This window comes from Takifugu rubripes, chromosome 5 (assembly GCF_901000725.2).
Source record: "Takifugu rubripes chromosome 5, fTakRub1.2, whole genome shotgun sequence".
In the NCBI taxonomy this organism is placed as follows: domain Eukaryota; kingdom Metazoa; phylum Chordata; class Actinopteri; order Tetraodontiformes; family Tetraodontidae; genus Takifugu; species Takifugu rubripes.
This window is the reverse complement of record NC_042289.1, coordinates 4746008-4770407: the sequence shown is the minus strand read 5'-3', so window position 1 is coordinate 4770407 and position 24400 is coordinate 4746008. Positions and strand designations below refer to the sequence as shown.

The 24400-nt window shown below is 45.5% G+C and overlaps 1 protein-coding gene across 3 annotated transcripts in view; it reads right to left on the bottom strand.

Annotated features, from left to right (window-relative positions):
- Positions 1-1195: 1195 nt before the first annotated feature.
- LOC115249998 (protein shisa-8) overlaps positions 1196-24400 on the bottom strand; it is a 55135-nt gene continuing 31930 nt past the window's right edge. For all 3 annotated transcript variants that reach the window (XM_029836782.1, XM_029836780.1, XM_029836781.1), the window contains exons 4-5: positions 10087-10203; positions 1196-5425 (exon numbers count right to left, since the gene is read on the bottom strand). In XM_029836782.1, the coding sequence (XP_029692642.1) occupies positions 4917-5425; positions 10087-10203 (626 nt within the window). In that variant the 3' untranslated portion in view covers positions 1196-4916. The remainder of the gene's footprint in view (positions 5426-10086; positions 10204-24400) is intronic.

The window sequence follows — 24400 nt, the reverse complement described above, 5'->3', positions numbered from 1 at the left end:
AAACGTGTGTCGCAAGCTATGTCGTAAATCTTCATTGAGAGAGATGTTGAAATTAAAAATTTATCGTACACATTTTTACAGCATTGGAAAACTTTAAGAATGTTTCTCATGTTTTTCCTCCTACAGAAATTATATTATAACAAAAAAATTTATTCACACCATCTTTCTCCATTTTCATATTTTTGAAAAAGCTCCAGGGAGCCACTAGGGCGTCGCTAAAGAGTCGCATGCAGCTCGAGAGCCGCGGGTTGCTGAGCCCTGTTCTAGATGCAAGGCGGTCTCATTTGACCTTGAGCGTGTATGTATGAAACATCTTGTTGACGTGTGAGGATCAACAATGGCAGAGTGGTGAGCCATAGTCTGGTGCCCCTCTTCTTAAAGGGGGCTCAGAGACTGTATCCTCCAAGAGCCATCAGAGCCCCAGAATGGGATCTTCCCCTTTTGAGCCATCAGCAAAAGCAGAGCTGAAGTGGGATACATAAGACTGCGTTCCTTCGGGCCATCTCATGTCAGTGACCCACATATCCTGTCGATCGGTAGTCCATGTTTAAGGTGGAATTTGGTTGGCTCAGGGGTCCCTCTGGGGCCGAACGCAGAAGTTATCCCTATGGTGACGTTACTTAACCAGCTTATTTGCCTGGTACAGTTTGATCCCTACCAGGGTAGAGAGGGAATGAGCCTGAGCTGTTCTGTCCAGTACAGGCCCTGAGGGTCTCCACTGCAGCTACTTCATTCATACAGATCAGCGCTTTCTCAGTCATGGTGGCCCTAATAGGTCCAAACAGTGTTTGTCCCTCTGGATTGTCGACGTCAATACCCATATATATTGGACAAGTAACCATCTCGTGCCCTCCAGTGTGAGGTGCCAATCCACCAGAAATGTTGGTACATTATGGGCTGCCCTGAGAGGAATGCCTCTGGAGGACATTTGTCCCAAGGACTCGTGAACATCACCAGGCGCTTTCTCCTTTGGTTCATCCAGGGATCACGGTGACATTGTTGGTATAAATACTTGAACTGTGCATGTGTGAGGGGGAATATTCACTGCTTAAAGCACCACCTCTGGCAGTCATTCAGAATTCATAGAACCATGGTTAAATTCCTAGCTTATGTCATTTATGAAGTGTTTCTTCTTATTTCCCTAAAACGCCATCGAGTGAATGTTCAGCAAATCACGGCCACTCGTGCAGACCTTTCAGTTAGTCAGGCAAAACTTTATTTATATAGCATTTTTGTATGCATGAAAATTCTGTTCACACCCCTTCATCCCTAAAAATTATGAAAAAAAAAAAAATTCTGGAGAAATTTGTCTTAAGTTACAGAGAGTGACATCAGGTTACCCAGTCTGCTTATCTAGAAAAAGCCCTTTATATAAGCTGAGTTTCAACAAAATTCACAGCAGACGAGTGGTACAGCATACATGTCTACACAAGTAGTATATAGCAATCCAAGGCAGCCTATTGCTGCAAAATACAAATGATCATGAAACAACGCATGATTTTTATTTTATTTTCTTTTGTTAATTTTTCTGCGGATGCAAAATCTTTACAGGAAATCACTGGATCTTCTTCAGTCTTTCAAAGCACTTGAGTACAATGCAATATCTTTTTTTTATTTTTTTTTAACAATAATTACATGAGTGTATGTATATTACTTACAGTGTAACTCAAAAGGAATCACATAACGTCGTCCATTGTCCGATGGTAACAGGAGGACAGAAAGGTGGGGCGGGAAGATTCGCAGTCATGAGACTAAAATCTGGAAGCACGTTCCATGAGTCAAATTCACTTTTTTGTTGTCGTTGTCGAAAAGTGTTTTAATCTTTGAACGGACACAATACAAAAACTGACAGAAACCAACAGAAACTAGTGATTCACACATCAAAATCTAAATATTGCTACAGGTTGTAGTGCCCAATTATGTCAGGTCGCATTCAGATGACCTGCAGAAAGATACTCACATGGTTTCATTAGAATTATAGTGTTACAAACGACAATCGGATGGCGCCAAGATGAGCAAATGGCACCGCAGTCATGAGAAAACATTGAGAAAATCTCCTGTAAACTGATGATCCAAAACTAACTTTGGATGCTCAAACATCAGGTCAGTATTTGCATTGTCCTGATTCAAGAAGTTTGGTCCCGTTTGACATAACGTGGAAGATATACGCTTAAGTTAATCGTGCCTGTTTTGTAAGGTATGTTTCTGCCCTGTATTCAAATATGTACATAGTCCACAGCAGGGGGCAAACTTGTGGCTCTTTTCAGGCAGAGAATTGTAGAAGTCCCTCCAGCTCTGGAAGGAAAAATACTGAATTTGACAAAAGTAACACCAAAATACATTTTACAGCACACCGAGCCAGCAAAGTATGATTTGAAGGTCTTCGAGATCTTCGAGAAGTAGGAAACATTGAGTTTGTTGCCCCCATTCCTCCATGTAAGATGCGCTAGCATCAGTAATTCAGTAAAGGTTGAAGAGTCAGTCTGCAAGTTTACTCTTCTTCTAAATGTAGACTTTATTTGACTTTCCTGGGCCACTGTTTGACTCCCAGCGCTGTGAAAAATCAACTAGATTTGCCAGAGGACGGGTGGGTCCCGTTCTTCACGTGACCCAAAACAACAACGCTGGAATCGCGGCTCCCCCGCGCTAGCTGCAGTGACAGAGCGCTTTTGAAAACTGGCAATTTCAGTGCATCAGGGAGATAAGAGCCAGAATTAATGCTTTCAGACACAAATCCACAAGAATAACAGCCGTGACCATATCGGCTGTAGCCGTGTGACCCCGTTTCTTTCTCTCCCTCTTATCTGCTCCCAAGTTCTGTGGAGAGCTGATTCTTTTTGCTCAACTGTCCCTTTGGTTCTAACACCCGCACCCTCATTAGCAGCCTCTCTGGACCTCCAAGGAGAAACCATGACAGACAGTGAGATATGGATATGGCGCGGTGGTTATTGCTTTACTGATGCATATTGCTTGTTTACACGCTGTCAGAACTTGTCTGTTCTCAACCTCTAATGCTTGCTGAGTGATAAAGGGCAGACTACTCTGATTTTTTTTTTCTTTGTAGGCCAGGAATATTGCCATGACCCATATAAAAGAATGGATACTTGTTGGGATAAAAGTCGAAAAAGACACAGAAATCATGCAGAACGATCCTGCGGGGACGTGGCGCATGCTGAGCAGAGTTGGCGCGAGAAGAAACAGAGGTTTTTGATCCATAAGGACGCCGCAGACTTCCCATTCATGCTTTTGCTTTGACTCCATTCTCGAGTGTTCCTCCATTATGAGCTCAACCCGCCAGCCCTGATAACTGCTCCCCTTTCAGGTTCCAAGCATCTTGGAGAGAAATTACAGCAATACGGCCGAATAGCTACCGTTACCTATCCCCAATAATTAAAGGTTTACGATTTCACTACTCACATCTACATAAAACTGAGATGCCGAATGAAATGATAATGCGCCGGAAATATCTGCTCTAAGTGTCATCATGCTAGAACTTAGTCACATATATCACAAGCTTGGTACCAAAGTGCAGACAGGTATTTGGTATCATTCAGTCATTCTCAAAAACACACAGATGGAGGTCAATGGGGCAGCTGACAATTGCCTGAAAACATGCAAACACAGCATAACCTGCAATTTTGAAAAGCTAACTGTTGACCGTATTTTACTCAATGAAACGTCTAAAACACTGTTTCAGCGCAAGCAATTACTCATGTCTGGATACCAAAGTGCTTCATTTGATGAAGTAAATTAGAATTCACTGGCAAGTGGAATCAGCCTCCCAGCTTACATTTGCGGCGCAGCAGCAAAACGCATGAATCAAGCAGCTGTTTTTAGCGGTCGACATGCCGGAAAATGCTCTTCCTGCAATGCATCAGCGCTTCGTCTGCCACCATCGGGAAACTCTTCATGATTTCCTCATTAGTGATTTATGAAGAAAAAAAGAAAAACAGACAAGATCTCTACAAGATCAGTTGAATGTTAGCGGTAAAATGTGGTAAAAATAATTCCGACGGACGTTCATACACTGTATAGAACCCACAGAATGTAAATGCCATGATGGAGAAAGGGGAAAGACTAATGTGATGACTTTGCAATGACCTTTCTGAATACACAGACTCTGGCTCTTCTTCTAGGGATCGTGATACATCCTAGCATGTCTTTGGCGGCTAAACGTCCACGGCAACACCAAACAGAGTTCCCTCTTCAGAGGATCAGCGCGTGACTGTTCGGCAGTGGGGAGCGGCTGTAGTCTCTGACACCGCTGGGAACTTTCCAAGTGCGTACTGTCCGTGTTTGTGTTCGTCAGATCGCTTTCATCTAATTTGCCCTCAGAATGAGATGAGTAAGAAAGCCCCATCACGTCTGTCCTCCTCTCTGCCAACACAGATGACAACACAATGGGAAGCCGTTGTCTCCAGAGAAACTCTTCCAGCCATTCTGGCCTCCTTGTCGGTCTCAAAAAGAAAGCTGGGTGGAATGCTCGCGGACTACTTAGGGTGTCCCCGTGTGGTGTTTTCTAGCCGTTCCACGGAGCTACTGCGAGTATCCCTGCCATCCGTTGGGGCTGATGAGAGGAAGAAGAGAGAGCTGCGGCGACACGCTGAGAGCCAGCTCAATTATTTAGAAGAGCCTCACGGAGTTCAAAGACTCCCGGCCCACGGCTGCCGATCCGCCGTCTTCATGTGTGTCTCTTTTTCTTTCCTTTCTTTGATCCACTGGATGTTAAAGGACACAAATATCACATTATTATTACTGTTGTCGACAATAACAAGGAAAACGCAGTTAAAAATTATTATACACGATATTGACTTGCTCCACAAACCACACTGGCTGTGGATACAAAAGATATCTCAGCGCTTCTCTGGTAGAACTCCACTCATCTTCCACCTTTATTAGATCAGGGCCCCCCATGTTCAGACGGTGACCTCTGTCTTGCTGTTGGTGGGCAGTCCCTTGTGTTTGGGGTGCATGTGTGGCGAGTGACCGTAGCCCAGCGGCTGTGAGAAGAGCTCGGGCAGCGTCTCAATGCTGAACTGCCTCTTGTTGGAGTAGGCCTGGCGTCGGCTGTTCTGCTGATGCAGCGTCTGCTGATGCAGCGTCTGGTGATGCTGCGGCTGGATGGGGTGGTGCTGCCCCTGCAGGCCCATGTGGGAGGCCACCGGGTGCTGGATGTGGCTCTTGCTGGGGTCCCACGCCTTGAAGGCCGAGCTGGAGGTGAGCGGGTGGGTGTTGGTCTTGGAGATCTTGGGCTTGGGGATCTGCGAGGTGTTGATGGTGATGGCCAGCGGTGCGTGAATGTCAGGAGGCGGGAGGAAGGGCTTGTCCTTGGGGTGGAAGTTGACAGGCTGGAAATTGGGCGGAGACTGGCGGTGGGTGTAATCTACCATAGGGTAGCTCTTGTAGTAATCTCTTGTAGAGGCATCTGGAGAGACATCGGGAAACAAATGGACATGTGGTTAATGCGAAAAAGACAGTAAGGCCAACCAGCACTGTACCATCCACAAATAATTTACAGTTAAATACAATATGAGCACGTTTCGAGCAACATGTGTGATTTGTAGTGAGTAAAAATAGAAATGGTTGCGGCTTGTCGAGTCGGATTAGGGAAAGCTCGGCGAGGGGAAGCCTGCTCTGCTGTTTGGTCATCAACACCACACACACACACACACACACACGCACACACGCACGCACGCACGCAGACACACACACACACACACACACACACACACACACACACACACACACACACACACACACTGCCCTGAAGACACCAACAACCTTGTTAGCTTAGCCTCATATTATTGGTCCTCATGCTTCCCAGAGGTAAAGAAGAGATGGAGATAAAATGTATTCTGTCAGTTCTTTTCCCTCAATAAGTAATGAAGTAAATTCACCAACAAAAACAAAAAAGCCAAATTATTTTGAAACGCCTTAACACTTATGTTGTTAACCCTGGTCACATGTGTCCGTGTCCTGACAGCATTTATCAGTTTGTCCTCATGATGTGGCCAGAGACAACAGCTGGTAATATTCATTTATTGTGTGTGTTTGAATCCTCTTGTGCATTTAAACTTATTTTGTTATCACACTCCAAACAGGAACCTCAGAATAAGCTTATTTCTGTAGTCTGGTTTGAAGATTAGAAACAGTTCAACTAAACTTGCTGAGTTAAACACCAGTGAGCGTTGGTGGGTGTCTGCACAAACACAAACTCTGACCTCAGTCACTAGCTTATGTTATATGTACCTGCATTATTGCAGATTCTGCAGAGAAACACATCATATTCGAACACGCCTGCTCAAAGTAAATAAGTGAAGCTTTTAAACACTATCAAAGGCAGAGTGGGTATTGTGTCACAGTGTACATGCTTGATTTTTCATTTTTATTTCATATAAAGCATCTGTTACTGTCAGAAATGTCCTTAGGTGTTTTACATAATCCCAGGGCCTGACCTACAACAAGCAACAGTGGCAAGGAAAGAGTTTCTTTTAACAGGAAGAAACCTTGTGAAGGACCAGGTTCACACAGGGGGACCGTCCTGCTGATGGTAAAAGATATTGTGCATGAGGTTTGATTCTGTCTTCATTCCTGTTGCTACAGCTGAACATCCAGCAGCACTTCTCCAAACCTCTGGACAGTGAGGCAAAAATGTGGGCTGCAGAGGACCAAAAAAAAAAGAACGAAACCCACTTCCCGTGCACGCTGTCAGCGGGAGCACCTGTCAGCGGGGTCCTCTGTGGTTGTGTCGTGCACCTTCCTCTCCATTACACACTCTCCATCTGCTCATTCACTCCCTCGCTTGTTCCCTATTCTTTCCATCTGGATTTCATTTGGTTCAAACACTTGAACATCATCAGCATCTGCTGTGTGTCGGGCAGCGGCCCAGAGTGAGGCCGTGGGCCTGGACTGAATCACTGCTCCACAGCTGCCTGAGCTCAACTGGCTCCATGCATTTTCCAGCTAATCCAGTCCAAATCTATGCAACTGTGTTGCTACAGTTATTCTGAGAACCTGAACTTTGGACTACTTAAGTTAAATAATACATATTTTCATTATCTGCTCCCATAACGCAGGTGAACTCAAGCCAGTATTCAAGTCTCGGTTTGGAAAAACACAAGAAATGATACATTTGCAGCTTTATACAGCACCACGTTTTACCATTCCTGTGGTATTGGAATTAATAAAGCCAGGTACAAGGACTTGACTGGAAGACAGTTAAATAAAAAAGAAAGGAAGGCTTCTCCACTGGAGGTCCACCTCCCATAATCCACCTCTGAAGCTTCAGGACTGTTCATGATAATGTAATATCCCAGGAAAGCGACTCATTGCTGGGTGGTCCTCTCTAATACGATTTTATCTCAAACACAACCTGAGTTAATACTAGAAATTCCTTTCTAAAGTCTTGGAATATCAGGCCTCAACAGGATTTTTTCCCCCAGTTTGGTATTAACGAAGCGCACATTCAGAATTAGGAGCTGATCTGCACTGAATCGAAGTGCAGATGAACATTTTCCATGTTCTGCTCTTAACACTGAAAATAAGAAAGGTGGAACATGTGTCTTACAGTCGCTTCCTTATACGCTCTACAACACGTCGGTGTGTGAATTAAATACAATTTCGCAGCACCGGGTGGCCTAAAGTCCAGCTACAGTGTTCTGCCTGGCAAATAGCGAAGCTCGTCCACTCCGTGGTGCCGCCAAACCATCTTTCAACCTGTAATTCAAGTGACGCAAAGTCAGTCGAACGAGAAGAAGTCCAGCGTTACAGTCAGAAGGCAGAATCTGCAGCCAGCAAAAGTTCGGCTAATATTCAAGGTGAGTCAAACTCGTTTCTGCCAGAGACAGCAGGGACGTCCTCCTCTGCCCCCACCTTCATGCTGGGCACAGCACCTATAATATGGCACCAGGCCCCACACACACACACACACACACACACGCACACACACACACACACACACACACACACACACACACACACACACACACACACACACACACACACACACAGACGCAGCAGAGTCCACCATACCAGGTGAGTAACTGGACCTTCATCATCCCGACAGTAATTATGACTAATTTGTTGTGTGTGAAAGTCCTGCAGACCCTCCTCAGTTCTCTCCTTCTTATCTGAATGAACAGCCAGACTTCTCATCTAATTCACTCTTAAGGTAGCTTTTTAATGGAACTCCAATAACTCCTGAAAAAAAAGAAGTCCCCTCCATCTTTTCCATCTCGTCTCCTCCCCTTCTCACTTTCTAAACTCGGACATCTTCGTCCACCCCTTCCTTGCTGAAGGTCCACTTGCCCTCCTTTCATTAGGAGGAATATCTCAGCCTTGCTCGTGCCAGAGTCCCGCTGCTGTACCTGGCACAGGTCGTCCCTCTTGACCTCTGCACCCTCATACCAGCTTCCTATTTCCAAGCTTCTTTTTTGCCTCCATGTTCCTTCTTTACGTGCTCATTTGGATCTTTCTGCAAGTCTGTCCCAGCACGTTTCTACAGATGAAAAAGCTGCCAAGCGGTCAGTCCTTCGCTCCCTACTGCGGTCTGCTCGCCACCACTTTGTCCACACAGCCGGCGCCTTTGCGCCCACCTGGCCCGTTTATTGCTCATTCACAGAACTGACAAGCATGTGTGAAAAGATAATTGAAACGTTTGTACATTTAGTGCTCTCTCTTTGGACGCACGCGATGAAGAAATTAATTTGGAAGTCGTTTTTAAAATCCAACAAAGCCTGTTAATTTATTTCTCCTGATGATTTTTGGTGACAGACGAAGAATTTCTCCATTTAAATTAAATTTCCCTTTCCTGACCAATGTGTCCCTTCAGGGTGACGGGGACATGCTTTGATGAAATATGACATGATGGATGTTCAGGAGCAGAATGAATATTTCTCCTCTTGTTGACTTTGTTTTTATTTTTTATCGTTGCACCTATTGTCCCAACTGCCTGATCTCATCATACAGTTTTATGAGTCTTTATGAGCTTTATGTTTCATTTTAAATTTAAATTCTTTCATATGTTCCCAGCTTTACTGTTTGTTCCTGTACATGCTACATGACAAGGACAAGAACATGCATTTAACCTATTTAACCCATTTTTTTAAAATGAGGACATTGAGTCCAATGATCTGTTTGAGGGTTGAGGGTCAGTTGGTTTCAAGGTTACGGTCAGGTTGGGTGACTCTAAGGGGCTGCTTACTTACCTTCCAACTGTGTGCAGAATCACAGCGCAATTGCAGCATTAAACTTGCACTGATTATTTAATCTAAGGTGAAATACTTGCATTGAATTTATTAGAACCAATCAGAATTTTAGAAAAAAATAAACCATTATGTGGGCCAGGATCACAGTTTTATTGTCCGTGTGCATCAGACAACACCGATGAGTTGATCTCCACTATGTGTCTGACACTGGCCAGACATGCTTCCCCGTGTCAATGAATAGTGCACGTTCACGTGTCCAACTGTCGCTATTTATCATCATCACCATCACAATGTCCTTGACTGTCTGGAATCATGTGATTCCCGACACCCCCACACCCCTTTTCAGTGTGTTTCACACACCTTACAATCAAGCTGATATAAAAGATTGTGTCAGATGGACAAACGTCCACCAGTTTATTGCTTTTTTTATTGTTATTGATTTTTGAAAAATGTGGTGCAATTTATCTCCCTAGACCAGTCCATCCATCCATCCATCCATCCATCCATCCATCCATCCATCCATCCATCCATCCATCCATCCATCCATCCATCCATCCATCCATCCATCCATCCATCCATCCATCCATCCATCCATCCATCCATCCATCCATCCCAGGAGAAAACACTTCAATTCTCCAAGATTCTTGAACCACCCTGGTGGTTGAGTCTACAGAGAAGATCCACCCAGGCCAGGGGAGAACCTGCAAATGCTACATAGAAAAACCTGACCTGGACCTGAACCCAGGACCTTCTGGGTGGTGACCAGGGCACCCAGTTTACTATATTTCATCCCTCCCATACGTCAATAATGCATAGCGGCCTCAGTGATTCTCTCTCTCTGTCCTTCTGTGTGTGGTGTGTGTGTGTGGTGTGTACTCACCGGTGGCCTTGAGGGAGGTGTACTTGTTGAAGCCAATTCCCAGGTTGTTATGTGGGTGAGACAAGGCCATGGCTGGACCAAGGGGGGGCAAGGCTGCGTTGTTCAGATGGTTATGATCTGTATGCAAAAAACACAGTGAAAAAACAAGACATTCATATTTAACTTTCACGCAACATCTCAAATATTTGATTTCTTTTGCAGTTTTTTCTGCAGATATTGTCCTCCCAGCTTATTTGCTTGTGGATTGGCACAGAATTGAGCAAATGAGTGAAATTTTACACACATACTAACGGGGATATTTTAGTCTTTCCACGGTAAAAATCTATCTGAAGAAAAAAAAAACTTTGAAGAAACTGCTTATTCAAAAAACCTCCAAAAACCCAGAGACAGAAGGTGAAGCCAGCTGTCTTTTAAAATGCTCTTAACACAATCAAGCTAACACCCGCATCCACAAGCCCCACGGTGACTTAGTGAGTGAAACAAAGGGGGAAAAAGAAGCGATAAAAAGGGAGGCAGACGAAACGTTAGTGATGTGACACCAGTTCTGACTGACTGAAGCAGATCTTCGCTTCCCCGTGTAATTGGTATGTAGTGATGACACACTGGGCGCGGCGCGTGCGGTGAGCTTGTGTAGCTCTGCGTGTGTGTGTCTGCCTGTGTTTAAAACCGGGGGTGGTCTTTTCTGAAGTGCTGGCATCATCTGTTCTCTTCATTCATTCACCTAAACTGTATAACCAAAACCTCTGCGGATGTTCCATAAAAAGGTCTTCACGCTTCAAATAATATTTAAGAAACCATAAAATGTACCTGCTTCATTTAGTTTTATTACTACACTATTGCAAGAAGAGACTAGTTTATCCAAGCTTATTTTCTCTATAAAAGTTATACTGCTTGCTCAGGTGTGCCCCCTGCAGGCGGGCGTGAAGACGCCTCAAAAATTGGGCATCATTTTTAAGAATTATAAAGGAAACAAATCCAATAGAAGAAAATATGTGATGCAAATTGGTTTTCCAGTATTTATGGAGGTCAGCCTCTTTAAAATGAGAAACAAAGAAATTGGCACCAAGCACAGCGTTGATTAAAAAAGTTCTTTTCTAGGGCTCCACCAACCCTAAAGGTAAATACAGGACAGTTTAGCTGCAACATCCCATTATGCTCAGGCTTCAAACAAAACCAAGTTGCTGACGTTGACTGATGTCTTTCTGACGTAAATTCTTAGTTCTGCCTGCTGAGCTCCTACTAAGATGTGAGTTAAAGTCCACAAAATGTAACAGGCAGAACTAACTGAAGCCCTGTGAGACAGGCTGCACAATGTTGTTGAATCAGTTATTTATAGATTATTGACCCTTGATACATAATCATGAAACAGTATCACCACCGTCAGCGTGGTTCCGCTCTCACTGAGGTCATGGAATGTTCTTGGTTGTGTCATTACAAATGAATGTAGCTTAGTAGAACTTATGCATCCTAGAATGTTCATGTTCTGTTTTTAAAAACACGTGTACGGAACATCATTTCTATCATGTTCAGGTGTTAAAGTGTCGGTCCTGCAGACAGTTTTTATTCCTAATTCAGGCTTTCTGCCTCACTTTGTGACCAATCTTACAATTGGATTGGAATAGTAAAATAGACAGAGCGGTCTGAAAAGGAATTTATTCTTACCTCAGTTCATGAATACATTCTCTCTAAGCGTCCTACATTTTTATTCTCTCTCTCTTGCTCTCTATTTGTATGTGTGTGTGTGTGTGTGTGTGTGTGTGTGTGTGTGTGTGTGTGCCTCTTCTTTGATGTGCTACAGTACCGGAGCCTCAGAGGAGAAGGCGCTCATAAAAATTTAAAATTTATGTTTATCAAATACAAGTGAAGAAGGAATTATGAACTTATGATACATAACTGCTGTTCACATGAGATGAGTGAGATGGAAACTGTACATCATATGTGCATAATATTTAAGCTTCTGGGGAAATCGCTGCAGATTGACATGTGTGCACTTCCTGAAACTTTATTGTGCCTGTTTCTGCATTTGGGTTTGCCAGTTTTACTGTAAGAGTCCCGTGTGTGTGTGTGTGTGTGTGTGTGTGTGTGTGGTGGCCTATTTCAGCGGGGCACAACATCAAAGAGGTGGAGTACAGCAAGAGCATCAGAAAATCTCACTCCGACTTGACTCCTGTTAAATGTGTGAACCTACCCAGACACATATTCATGTAATTCTATCTTTATGGGGACTTTCATAGATATAATACATTACCGGCGCCCTAACCTACCCATCCCAGCAACCCCCATAATCTAAACCCAGCTCACACATCAACTATATAACCATGTATTAACCAAAGTTGAATCAGAATAGTTATGGGGGTGTGAGAAGGTGGGAGGAGTGTGGGTAGCAGCGAGATCAAGAGAAGCCCAACAGCCTTAGCATGGCTCATGCTATGTCCTCATCTCATTCATCTGAGGGGGACAGAGAAGCACAAGACTTGTGTGATCGAAGATACGTGTTGCTAAACTCATGAACCAGATGTTTAGGGAACTTGCCAAAGAGCCTATTAAATTATTAGAGCAGAAGCTACAAAGTCATAAGTGCTCACTGCATGCAACCAGGATTATGTCATTAAATTTAAAACTGCCCCACCCCACCCCAAAATCTAAAAGGTTCCATGAAATAAATTATAGAAAAGTCCAAGAATTTCAGAAACAAAATTGGCCTGGACTCGCAAAAACCGTATCTCTTCCTCCCAGACCTCCCAGACATACAGAAAACAACAACATTTAGTTACTTTAGTTACTCTCATAATAACAGTTAAATATTAGTTTTTTTGTTTTATGCAGATGTAAAGACAGCTAACTACATCTGTTCATTGAACTCATAACCTTTGCACGTTAACGTGCTCCATGGGTGGCGTGTGAGTGGCATATGGCCTCCTTCATTAATGTCTGACACACACTCCAACATTTGTTTGTGGCGGCGCTCTAATGCTGCAGTTCCCCTCAAATCACGCAAACACGTCCACAAAACATGAACAGATGCTGCTTGCGTGTCGAGACGTTTCCTAGCATGAGCTCCACACTGTTCCCCTCCACTTCTCCGTCCTCCTCCCTGTCACACACACCTGTGTTGAAGAGACCGTCTGTTGTTGCGCAGTGTGAGAAACAGCTTCTTTTTATTCCCTCTATTTTTAGCTTCCTGGTGAGCAAACATGAGGTGAAACACAAAAGCATTTTTCTCTGTTCCAATCAATCAATTTTTGATCCAAAGCTGTTCGGGATAAACCGTAATCCACAACCCAGCTGTGAGGTGAAGGTGCTGTGTCTCAAATTTCCACATATTGATCGTGTGGGAATTGGATGGAACCAACCACCTTCGGATCACTGGAACTAGTGCTAACTTAAATAGTCTCAGAAACAAGTTGTAAAAGGGGCAGAGCGGACATGAGTGGATCTAGAGTGGATCTAAACTCTTGAACCACATTGAGCCAGATGTTAGGAGCTGTACTGCCATGACACTGAAGAGTGTCACCATCGCTTGAACACATGCGATGTCCCTTTCACCTGTGTGTGCAACTGCACGCCATCGCCACGTCCATCCGTCCATTTTTATTTTACCGGGCTCTTGGTTATGTCTTGGTTGAAGGAGGAGGTGTGGTTTGGTTACAGTTCACGGGCACCTCATTGCCACCTCCTCCCCCCTGGTTCCTGCTCACACAAGTCTTTTTTTTAAGGTTAAATGGGGGCTTATCCCAGGAAAACGCCATTATTTTACCTCCTTATTTTACAGTGGCTTCACTGAACTTTGGCCACCTCTCAGCTAAGCAGTTTTACACAACTCAATGCTACTCTCTCTCTCTCTCTCTCTCTCTCTCTCTCTCTCTCTCAGTCTTTACAGGAAATGAACATAAAGGCTTGACAAGCACCTGAGTGGAAATGAATGTGGATCCTACTGCATCTTACCTTCCTCACTATCTCAGATAGCTGAGGAAGATTTGCTGTAATTTCATGGAAGAAAGGGGGATTTCATAAGCGTGACACGCCTCTCCACGCCAGCCAGCCACGTCTCCATCCGTCTCCTTTAGACCTTGAAGGGATTTCATAATGTCAGATGCGGGCGTTGTAGTTCTTGGCCTCGATATCAGCCAAACAAAGGATGTTGTGGACGGCTGTTGTCAGAAAGGAAAACAAATGCCCTTGCCTCGACTTTTGGCTCGGTGTTAGCACTTAAGCTCCGGCCCCGGGGGAAATAGCTTATGAAGGAAATTAGCAAAGTGAAAGAGGCCAACCCTCAGTGTGTGTCCCTCATCTTAACGAGAAACTGTTACAAACAAAACCCATAATAGGTGAATTCATCATACATTCACTTAGTTGATTAAAATTAATTAAAGTTTAAATTAAATAGGATTATTCTGGATACAAAAAAGATGCGATTTATATGTACAATAATTTTATTTATATTCTCATAGATGATTTAAAAAAATACTTCTTAAAGATGAAGATTGAATCAATTAATTTTACACTAGTTGGTGCAAACTTCAGCGCTTTGGTTTAATGCCACAGATATTATAGCATATATGGTATATATGCTATAATGTTCCAGCACCATGGACAGAACCATTTACCATTGGGGTCAGGTGTGGTCCAGCACCATGGACAGAACCATTTACCATTGGGGTCAGGTGTGGTCCAGCACCATGGACAGAACCATTTACCATTGGGGTCAGGTGTGGTCCAGCACCATGGACAGAACCATTTACCATTGGGGTCAGGTGTGGTCCAGCACCATGGACAGAACCATTCAACACTGGGGTCAGGTGTGGTCCGGCACCATGGACAGAACCATTTACCATTGGGGTCAGGTGTGGTCCGGCACCACGGACAGAACCATTCAGCACTGGGGCCAGGTGTGGTCCGGCACCATGGACAGAACCATTCAACACTGGGGTCAGGTGTGGTCCAGCACCATGGACAGAACCATTTACCATTGGGGTCAGGTGTGGTCCAGCACCATGGACAGAACCATTTACCATTGGGGTCAGGTGTGGTCCGGCACCATGGACAGAACCATTCAACACTGGGGCCAGGTGTGGTCCGGCACCATGGACAGAACCATTCAACACTGGGGCCAGGTGTGGTCCGGCACCATGGACAGAACCATTCAACACTGGGGTCAGGTGTGGTCCAGCACCATGGACAGAACCATTTACCATTGGGGTCAGGTGTGGTCCGGCACCACGGACAGAACCATTCAACACTGGGGTCAGGTGTGGTCCGGCACCATGGACAGAACCATTCAACACTGGGGTCAGGTGTGGTCCGGCACCATGGACAGAACCATTTACCATTGGGGTCAGGTGTGGTCCGGCACCATGGACAGAACCATTCAACACTGGGGCCAGGTGTGGTCCGGCACCATGGACAGAACCATTCAACACTGGGGTCAGGTGTGGTCCAGCACCATGGACAGAACCATTTACCATTGGGGTCAGGTGTGGTCCGGCACCATGGACAGAACCATTCAACACTGGGGTCAGGTGTGGTCCAGCACCATGGACAGAACCATTTACCATTGGGGTCAGGTGTGGTCCGGCACCACGGACAGAACCACAATGTCTGATTATATCACACAATTTAACAGGGGAGAGAAACAGCTGATTATTTTCACTTGATTTCCTGTCCCTTCATGTGTGATAGCATGTTCATTGTTCATCTCAGTTCATCTCCTCCCTGTGTTCTTTGTTTACACACACTTACACACTAGGCTTTGAGGTCAATAGTCACCGGTGTGTGTGTGTGTGCGTGTGCGCGTGTATGTTTGTGTGTGCGCTTTTGCTGAGTGTTACGTAATATACAAGCAAAAGGTGAGTGAGTAAATCAAAATTGAAGCATGAGACAGTGTGGATGTCTGTTACTGGCCCAACACAACGTCAACATTTACTGGTTTACTGGTTTGTTTCAGGCTGTATGTGCGTGCTAGATACTGTGCACGTGCAAGTGTGTATGTAAATCAGGGTCAAAGCAAGAGATAGTGTGCGTGAGAGGGCCAGAGCATGTGTGTGTATGTGTGTGCTTATTTGTATGTGCGTGAGAGAGAGGAAGAGAGAGCGAGTGAGAGACTTATGTAACCCCCCCCCCCCCCCCCCCCCCCCCCCCCCCCCACCAGCTGCAGAAATTTTGGAGGGGGTAAAGAAAGCCTTGTTATGCAACAGGACTCAATTTGGACCTTTATATATGAAACTTATGTGGTAGCGTTGAAAATAATGATCTGTATTAGGATCCGATGAGTGACAGGGGTCAAATGAAGGTCCCCCCCCCCCCCCAACAAACAGCATCCTTTGTGTTCTTATGCTTTAGTTCTAAACTCTTGATGTCGCTTATTTAACTCGGCTCATTTACAAACGCAGCATTTTAGTCCAAGATCAGCTTTTATTTCAGTTCTCTTCAGTCGGGTTTATTTTCCCCCACAGGGGAGTACATTTCAGAGGAACTCAACAATACCGAAGCACTAAAAGGAACCCTGAAACCCCCACAGATGAGCACTGAGCAAAAAGAAATTAAAAAAGGAGGGTAAACTAAAGTTATGCAGTAGATGAGATCGTCTTAAAAGGATGTCATTAACTAATTCAGTCTCTCTAGTGTGTTGTTGTGCTTTGAAGCAGGTTCGGTCTTAATGGTTTTCTGTCAGGCAGGCTTTGGGCAGCTTTTCTGCACTAAAACCAAATATCTCTGCATCAGAAAAGCCTTCGGTCACAACCAGTGTCTGCTGGAGTGAACAAAACTGAGCTGGAGTCAGCACGAGTTCATCCTGCTTCGGAAATAAATTGACCTCACCTGAAACTTGACCTCACGCGGACGCGGCGGCTTTAGCAACGAGCATCTGCGCAGTGAGGTTAATAATAGAGGAGCCTGGACGTAGCATGAATGTAAACACCCAGGATTCTCTTTCACACAGTGTCACGCTCCTACGTGAGGAACTACTGAATGAATAATGAGCAGTGGTGGAAGTACGCACTTTCACGCTAGCAACAGTCATTGTTTACACTGATGCCTCCTGTAACACCAAATCTGCTGAATTATTGAGTTCTTCTGAATGCCAAGTGGGCCCTTCCGTCACCGTCTAGAGCTTCGCTTCACACCGACAAATGTCTGAAACTCATCTCAAAGTCCTGCTATAAAAAGCTGAGACGGCTCCTCAGCCGTCACATGTGCAGTTTCCTTATAGAGACCCTGCTGAATCCATTATGCATTAAAGCCAGTGTTGATGTATCAAACATCACGACTTCCGTCATAGACGGTGGGTTTTCTGGCTGCTCCTGAGGCCGTAATTGTGTCCTCCACTTGTGAACTCTGATGAACCCACTGTTACTCCGTGTAAAACTGAGCATTCCTTCCCCTGAGAAACGCTGCAAAATAAATCAGATCCTCCCCAAAGCAGCTTCCTTTTTTTCTTTTTTGGACAGCTTAATTCTAAATCAGTGCTGTCTCAGCGATCAATAAACCTGCCAAATCGCAGGTCTCATAGCTCCAGAACCAAAACACACTCCTACGCAGATATCAAACAAACTGGGCCAAGGGCTTGTCTCTGAACCCCGTCTGCGCGCTCTGCCGGGTTGTTGTTCGGGGAGCTTTAACTGTGTGATCTCCCTGGCGACTGTTGGCACGTCAGCGGCTGCTTCCTGTTTCGCTCTCCTTCATCGCGGCATACATCCGACCCCGGGCATGACGGCTTAATGGCATGGAAAAAAAGAAGTTAAAAGAGGCGCAACCGTTGGTCCGATTGATCAGCACCAGAGTGGAAATATTCTAGATGAAAAGGAAATCAAATGAGATTAAGCTATTTCAATTTTTCAAGATCAGGCATCAAAGCTAGCGGCCAGTTTAGTACTGTGAGCGTAGGTGCATACTTTAGGAATGGAACTGAGCACGTAAAATGCATAGATGATCAAAAAAAGGGATGTTAAATTTAGGATTATGGTTTATTTGCTTCTGCCTTTTTAAACCAAGACGGTGATTTTGGCTGTTTTCAGCTGTCAGACTGGGGGTCTCAGGGGGCACCAGATCAGTCCCACGCAGAGCACGCAAACTTACGCACTCACCACTCATTTTCTGTCACGCCCGGCCAAACTGGTTGCGGTCACATTGCCAGTTAATGGCTAATCCTGTCGTGTTTCGCGTCTATGTTTAGCATCAGCCTAAAGGGATCTGTAGCGCTGATCCTTGATACACGTCCAGTGTGTTGTACGTGTGTGGTTGATGTCGTCATTTCCACAGGTACCTAACAATCATGGCCAGGGTCTCACAAAAGACATTTAAAAGAATTTTTGGCCAATCAATAAGACATCAGGGAGCCGCATGCTAATGCTGTTCCCCATACAAAAGGTGAGAAAGGCTTGATGGATGCATCATTTCTATACAGTTTTGCATCTTACGCCACTTTTTCTTGTTAGAACACTGAAAACTACATTTCCTCAGGTGGGGGTATTAATGCAAAAGAGAGGCTCATGTAAACATTAAAATCTCGACAGGGCATCAAGCAACAAAATAAATAATGATAATTTTAATAATGCTGTAATTTGCATTTGACTTCTGTTCCTGTTGAATATGGGCAACAATGGTGTTACCTCTGAAACTCCACCGGTGCTCAGAAATGTCCTCATCAACATAGTTTCCAGCAGATAATGAGACCGTTTACATTTCATCTCTTTAAATCTGGATGTTTGATGTGACGGCAGCTCGCGGCAGCTCTTTTTAAAAGAGGATTTGGGAAACACGCTCATTCTCAAGGCCACACACACACACACACACACACACACATACACACACACACTAGTTTCTCTTTGAAATATTATTGAAGAGACCTTTAATTGAGCCACAGGAAGGCAATGAAGGGGGATTTTTTAAAAGAAGAGATAAAGAAGTGGAGAGAGGCTGAGATTATTTAGAGGGGGTGGAGGAGAGTGGGGAATTGGCTTTGTCGTCAGAGACAATAATTAGGACATAAGTGAGAAAAAGGAAGACTAAAGATTATGTGCAAAAATAAAGCAGAGAGAAAACACAGCAGACTCCAAGAGCTCCTAGGAACCATTTCTGGAAAGTTGAGAAAAGTAGTGGAGAGAGAGGAGTGTGTATGTTTACACGGATGAAACACGCTGCAGTCCGACAATGACCCTGGATTCTTGTCACTTTAATAGTTTTGTTTGGCCAAAGTGGCTCCAAGTGGTCTAATTTGATGTCCAATGGTTGGTGACAGCGGCGCAGAGCGATGTTTATGAAGTGCAACGCTCCTCCTATGCGTCGTGCGCGTACTCCAAGGCCATCAAACGGGTTCATATATATCTATAGTGGCTCTGCAGGCGTGTGTGTGTGTGTGTGTGTGTGAGGCACCTGGATCTGACAGATATGAGCTTTTGTGTGTGAAACACTGGTTGTAGCACTTTGCGAACAATAATCTTGTATAATGGCTAAAATCAAAGCTCCCACTGCGTTTGTCCCCCCTTTTTCAAGTTTTTCTTTTCATGGCGGCTGGGAAGACAAAGAAACCGAACCACAATAGAGCATCGGCAATGCTGTTCAAGGTTTCAAGACGAAGGCGGGGAAATCTCACGGCGTGCATCACTTTCAGCGGGTCCGTGTGTCAGCAGCCGCGGGCGTGTCCTTCTGTCTGCCGTCTCGGTGTCTCCTCTGAGCTGCTGCTGCTGGTTACTCCCTGACTAATTTTGGGCCGGCTGTAACGCGATTGCGGAGGCGATGGCCCCGGACGCTCCCTCTACCCTCTCAGACTTGGACTTTATCATGAAAATTCCCCGTCTGCACCCGCTGCGGGTCCGAAGGCTCATTCCGCGCACATTCTCCTGCAGGTGCTCCCAGCAACAGTGAGATCACTCACTGGGCCTCCCGCAGCAGCGTGGAAATCAGCCCGCGCCGTCCTGCTCTCAACAGCTCCCATTACAACACTTGGGCAGATTTGACTGATCAAGCGTATTAACTTGGACCCTGGAGTGGAGGGGGAGGGGGAATCTAATAGTGTTGACAATTACAACCATACAGGCAGTAACAGCGACATAAAAGCCTGCCCTTTATCCCATCGCGTGTCTGATTTAGGGCTAAATAGGCGGCCGATGAACCAGCGTTTATGTCATATTTATGCATTCTTCACCAGTCGTTGTCTCTGGAACAACTCCAGCTTCCCAAACAATAGTCTAGAGTTAGCAGGATTTAAAAGGAGAGCTGAGGATTAAAGGAAATGTTTCATTTTGAATACTTCGATAAGGGAAAACATTCTAATCGGGAATTATGTTGATCTGAGTACTGAGATCGACCCTTTTATCACTTCTCCCCATTTCTGTGAACTCATTTGAAGCATTAACGTCTCCATCCATCAGTCCTCCCTTCTGCTGCCAGAACACTTGCTTGTGCACATCCACACTCCATTATGTAATTCACTGACCAAAAATGTCTCCATTAACTCCAGCACATTCAGGGCTCCGCTGCCCGACTCCCCTTCGCACCGGTTACCCATCCGGCTGTCGCTCTGCGGAACTCTCGGGCCCTTTCGTGTCCACAGAGATGTCTCGGAGTGCTCCACAACGTCGGTCACACCATTATTCATTAGCTCATGTAACTCTCTGGAGGGCCTCGCACACTGTCCACCTATATATCAACGTATGCGTGTATAATGCATCCCTACTGCTGTCTCCTGGGATCAGAGTGTGAGGGAAGTGGGGAGGCAAGTTCCCACTGATAAATATACAATAAGGACCTCTTTTTGTTACTATGTTATGGATCACACACACACACACACACACACACACACACACACACACACACACACACACACACACACACACACACACACGGTCTCTCTCTTACTCCTTTGTCATTTCGAATCAGCAGCAGCTCCTCTCCATGTTCCCTAAAGCGTGAACCTCTTGCTAGTGTGCCCACCCACCATGTCTAACAGTGATTGATGCTCCATAGACACACTCCCAATCCAGTGTTTGCGTGCGCGTGCGTGTGTTCACGTGCATGCTTGTGGTCGACCTTCAGATCACCTTCTGTTCCAGTCCCCCCCCCCCCCCCCCCCCCCTCATCCGTCGCCCCCATTTGAGCGCCCAACTTGGTACGATGGACTGATCCCCGATTAACATGGAGGACCGGGTCATTGCTGCAAGGCCACCTGGGAGGGAGGGGGTTCAATTGTTGAAGTGTGTGTGTGTGTGTGTGTGTGTGTGTGTATGTGCGTCTATGAGTGTGTGTGTGTGTGAGGGGCAACTGTTAATTGGCTGTTATAGAACAAAACGGAAAGACAGGATGTAGAAGTAAAAGTGTAACACTTCTTCACTTGTGCACGTGCTCATCAACACGTTGGGTTTCTCTCCTTCTAGAACCCGGGCGCGAGACAAAGAGGGCGATCCAGAGGTGTGACGGCGCCGGGGAGGGGCCGTGATGGAGGGAGCGGGAATGGCCCGCTGTGAGGGGAAGGGGAGGGAGCAGATGGCTGCGAGAGAAAAACAGATGATAAAAGGGGATGAGTGACAAACGAGGAGACCTCGCCACGCCCAGCGGTGGGTTAACCGGGAGAATATCCATCCTCCGATTAAATGTCTCACACAGTTTCAAGACCACAAAAGCAGGAAATCGTACCTTTCATTCCCGCTTAACCGTAAATCTTCTTTCTAAAGAATGTTTTATTATTTAGTCGCGTTTTTGATCCCCAGTCCTCCTCCCGACCTGCGTCTTTGCTCGCTGGAGGCGCTCATTTGTGGATTCTGTCACACTTTGGAAGCCAGATCTGTCAGCCCCCACCGAGAGAGGAAAATGAGACAGAGGGGGAAGATGTGAAGATCTGCGGGTCGAGCCACCTCCCGATAATTACCCCTCTCACCATGCGCTGTCATCCTCTAGGTGGTGTGAAATGTAGGCCGCCGTCCTAAAAATAATCCCGGCGTTCGGGATCACGCGCTCTCACTTTCATGAATGACTCCCTCCAAACCAGCTTTGCGTCCTCCCCCACTCTGTTCTGTCCCACCTGTCTGAATGTGGCTCTGACCCCTCCTCATCTAGGAACTAATGTATTGTGATTGAGGCCTGGATCAAAGCAGCAGGGCGGAGCCTATTTCAAAAGTGCTGCCGGGCCCTTTTTGCCTCGGATCCCTGCTGGACATCGTTCATCATTTTTACGTCTGCATAAACTCGTGATTTGCGTCTGACTCTTTTACAGGCCGATTGATTTGTCCGACTGGCTGATTCTGCACTCTGCAACCGTCCTCATTCACCTTCTGTAAACAACTGCTCGATGGTCACCTTTTACTGTCGGACACAATCATTCAGGCGTAGCGCGGCTCCACCGTTTATCAGTGATGCTTTCTCTGTGATTGTCAGGTATTATTTGACGGTTCAGAGTTTATAGGTTTGAATTCAAGGATAAACAAAAAAAACCCGAACAACTCGGAGGTGAAAACGCTTCTAGTTTACTGCCACGCCACAAACCTGCTGCCTCGCTGAAAAGAAGAACACAACACCTCACGCGCACATTCCAGAAATGCCACTGCAGATCGTTTAGGAAGAGCTGCGACTCCAAACGCCAAGGTCAGAAGTCCGTCAGCAACGTATGATTCAGCTTGTTATCTGCAGGATGAGGTGTATCACCCCGGGGTAGGTTATAAAACAACCACCCTCGGGCGGGACAAGATGAAGTAATACATATATAATAAAATGTGTCCTTCTGAGTAATTCTGACTGATGTTCAGGGTCCATCTTTTCACTGCAGGTGCAGCAAAACTAGCTTTTGATAGCTGATGCTGGCGCTGCCTACCTCTATAAAAAAAAAGCAAATAGGCACATGAGAGAATATTGGGTTTTTTAAATAAATGTGACATTTCCATGTGACTCAGACAAGCAGTTGTTCTCCTCCTCCCTTCACGCTTACCGCAGAGGTGCAACATGAAGTGACATACACCGTATAAACATAATATATTGAATCGAATCAGGGGGAAGGCAGCGGGCTGTAGGGAGGTGAGACTTTGTAGTTTGGATTAAATCTGCATGCATTCGCATCTGTGCGTTTCCTCCTGGGATCGGGAGTCATTTGTAAATCCTTCACCCTTCTTACTCTCCCTTTCATCCCCCCCCAGAGCCCTCTTCCTCTGATCCCTCTTTGTTTCCCACCACATCATTGCCTCCATCTTCCATACACATAATTTCACGTAGCACATTACAGTTGCCCTTTACCTCCTATAGCTCTATTTTTGGCATCTCAACTATCAGGGCTTTGCCTCATCTTTCATGCCAGCCCCCCCCCCCCCCCCCCCCCCCTTGTTTTTCACCTGTGCTTTTCTCCACCTCTGATCCTTTGTTCACGTCTGCGATGCTGCAGCAATCGGCGGGCTGAGAATCCCGTTTATTAGACTCTTGCGCTGCTCTTCTCCTCTCACTCCCTCCATCCCTTCGTGCCTCATCCTCTGTTCCCATCCTTGGGCATCGGCTCTTTCATGCTGGCCCCTCTTTGATGTCTCCCCCCATAATAAATCACGATGTCTCTGTCAGCAGTCAGTCCCATCTCAGATCTGGTCCAAACGACGAGCTAATCTAAAGGGCAGAGTGTGACGGGGGAATTTTTGGTGCCTGTTGGTGCTTCTTCCCTCTCTGTCCTTTCATACAGCCTGTTCAGCAATGAAAGGAACCTTTACTCAAACTCAGAGGAAGCAAAGAAGTAACAGGAAGTGTATGGAATGGAATATCATTGTTTCCCAGCTTGCATTCCTGCAGCAGCAAGAGTAACCAAATAGCCGCTAATATTATTGCATCGCTTGGTGCAATGCAAATAAGTGAAGTAGACATATTCAAGATGGCTCTGCTTCAAAACCAACTGTACATCTTTCTTTAGGAAGCTTTGCCACTTGCTGCAGCTTGTTCTACCTTCTGCTCGCTCCTTATATTTATCTTCATTCTTCCCATTCTCTCCTGCCACACAGGCGCAGGTGTCAGCGCCACAGTGCACATTAAACATGGCTGCACTGCGAAGAGCTATCAGATCATTTGTCAGTGTTCCGAAGGCAACAGCCAGGCTTTATGTAAAATGCACATATGTAATTTAACACCTCTATCTTGTGTACCAAGTGGCTAACTAGCCTACATTAAGTAAAAAATCCATGGGGTACAAGAAGGCTGATTTAATATTTCCTGTTCTGTGTACCGATTAGCATTACTGATTACCCACACCCTGACCTGAGATAACCTCAATATCTAAGACTCCACCACCCTCTTGTCAAAACTACAGTTGGTTGAAAAACACTTTTGCAGTCTTTGACCATATAGAGTGACTTTGACC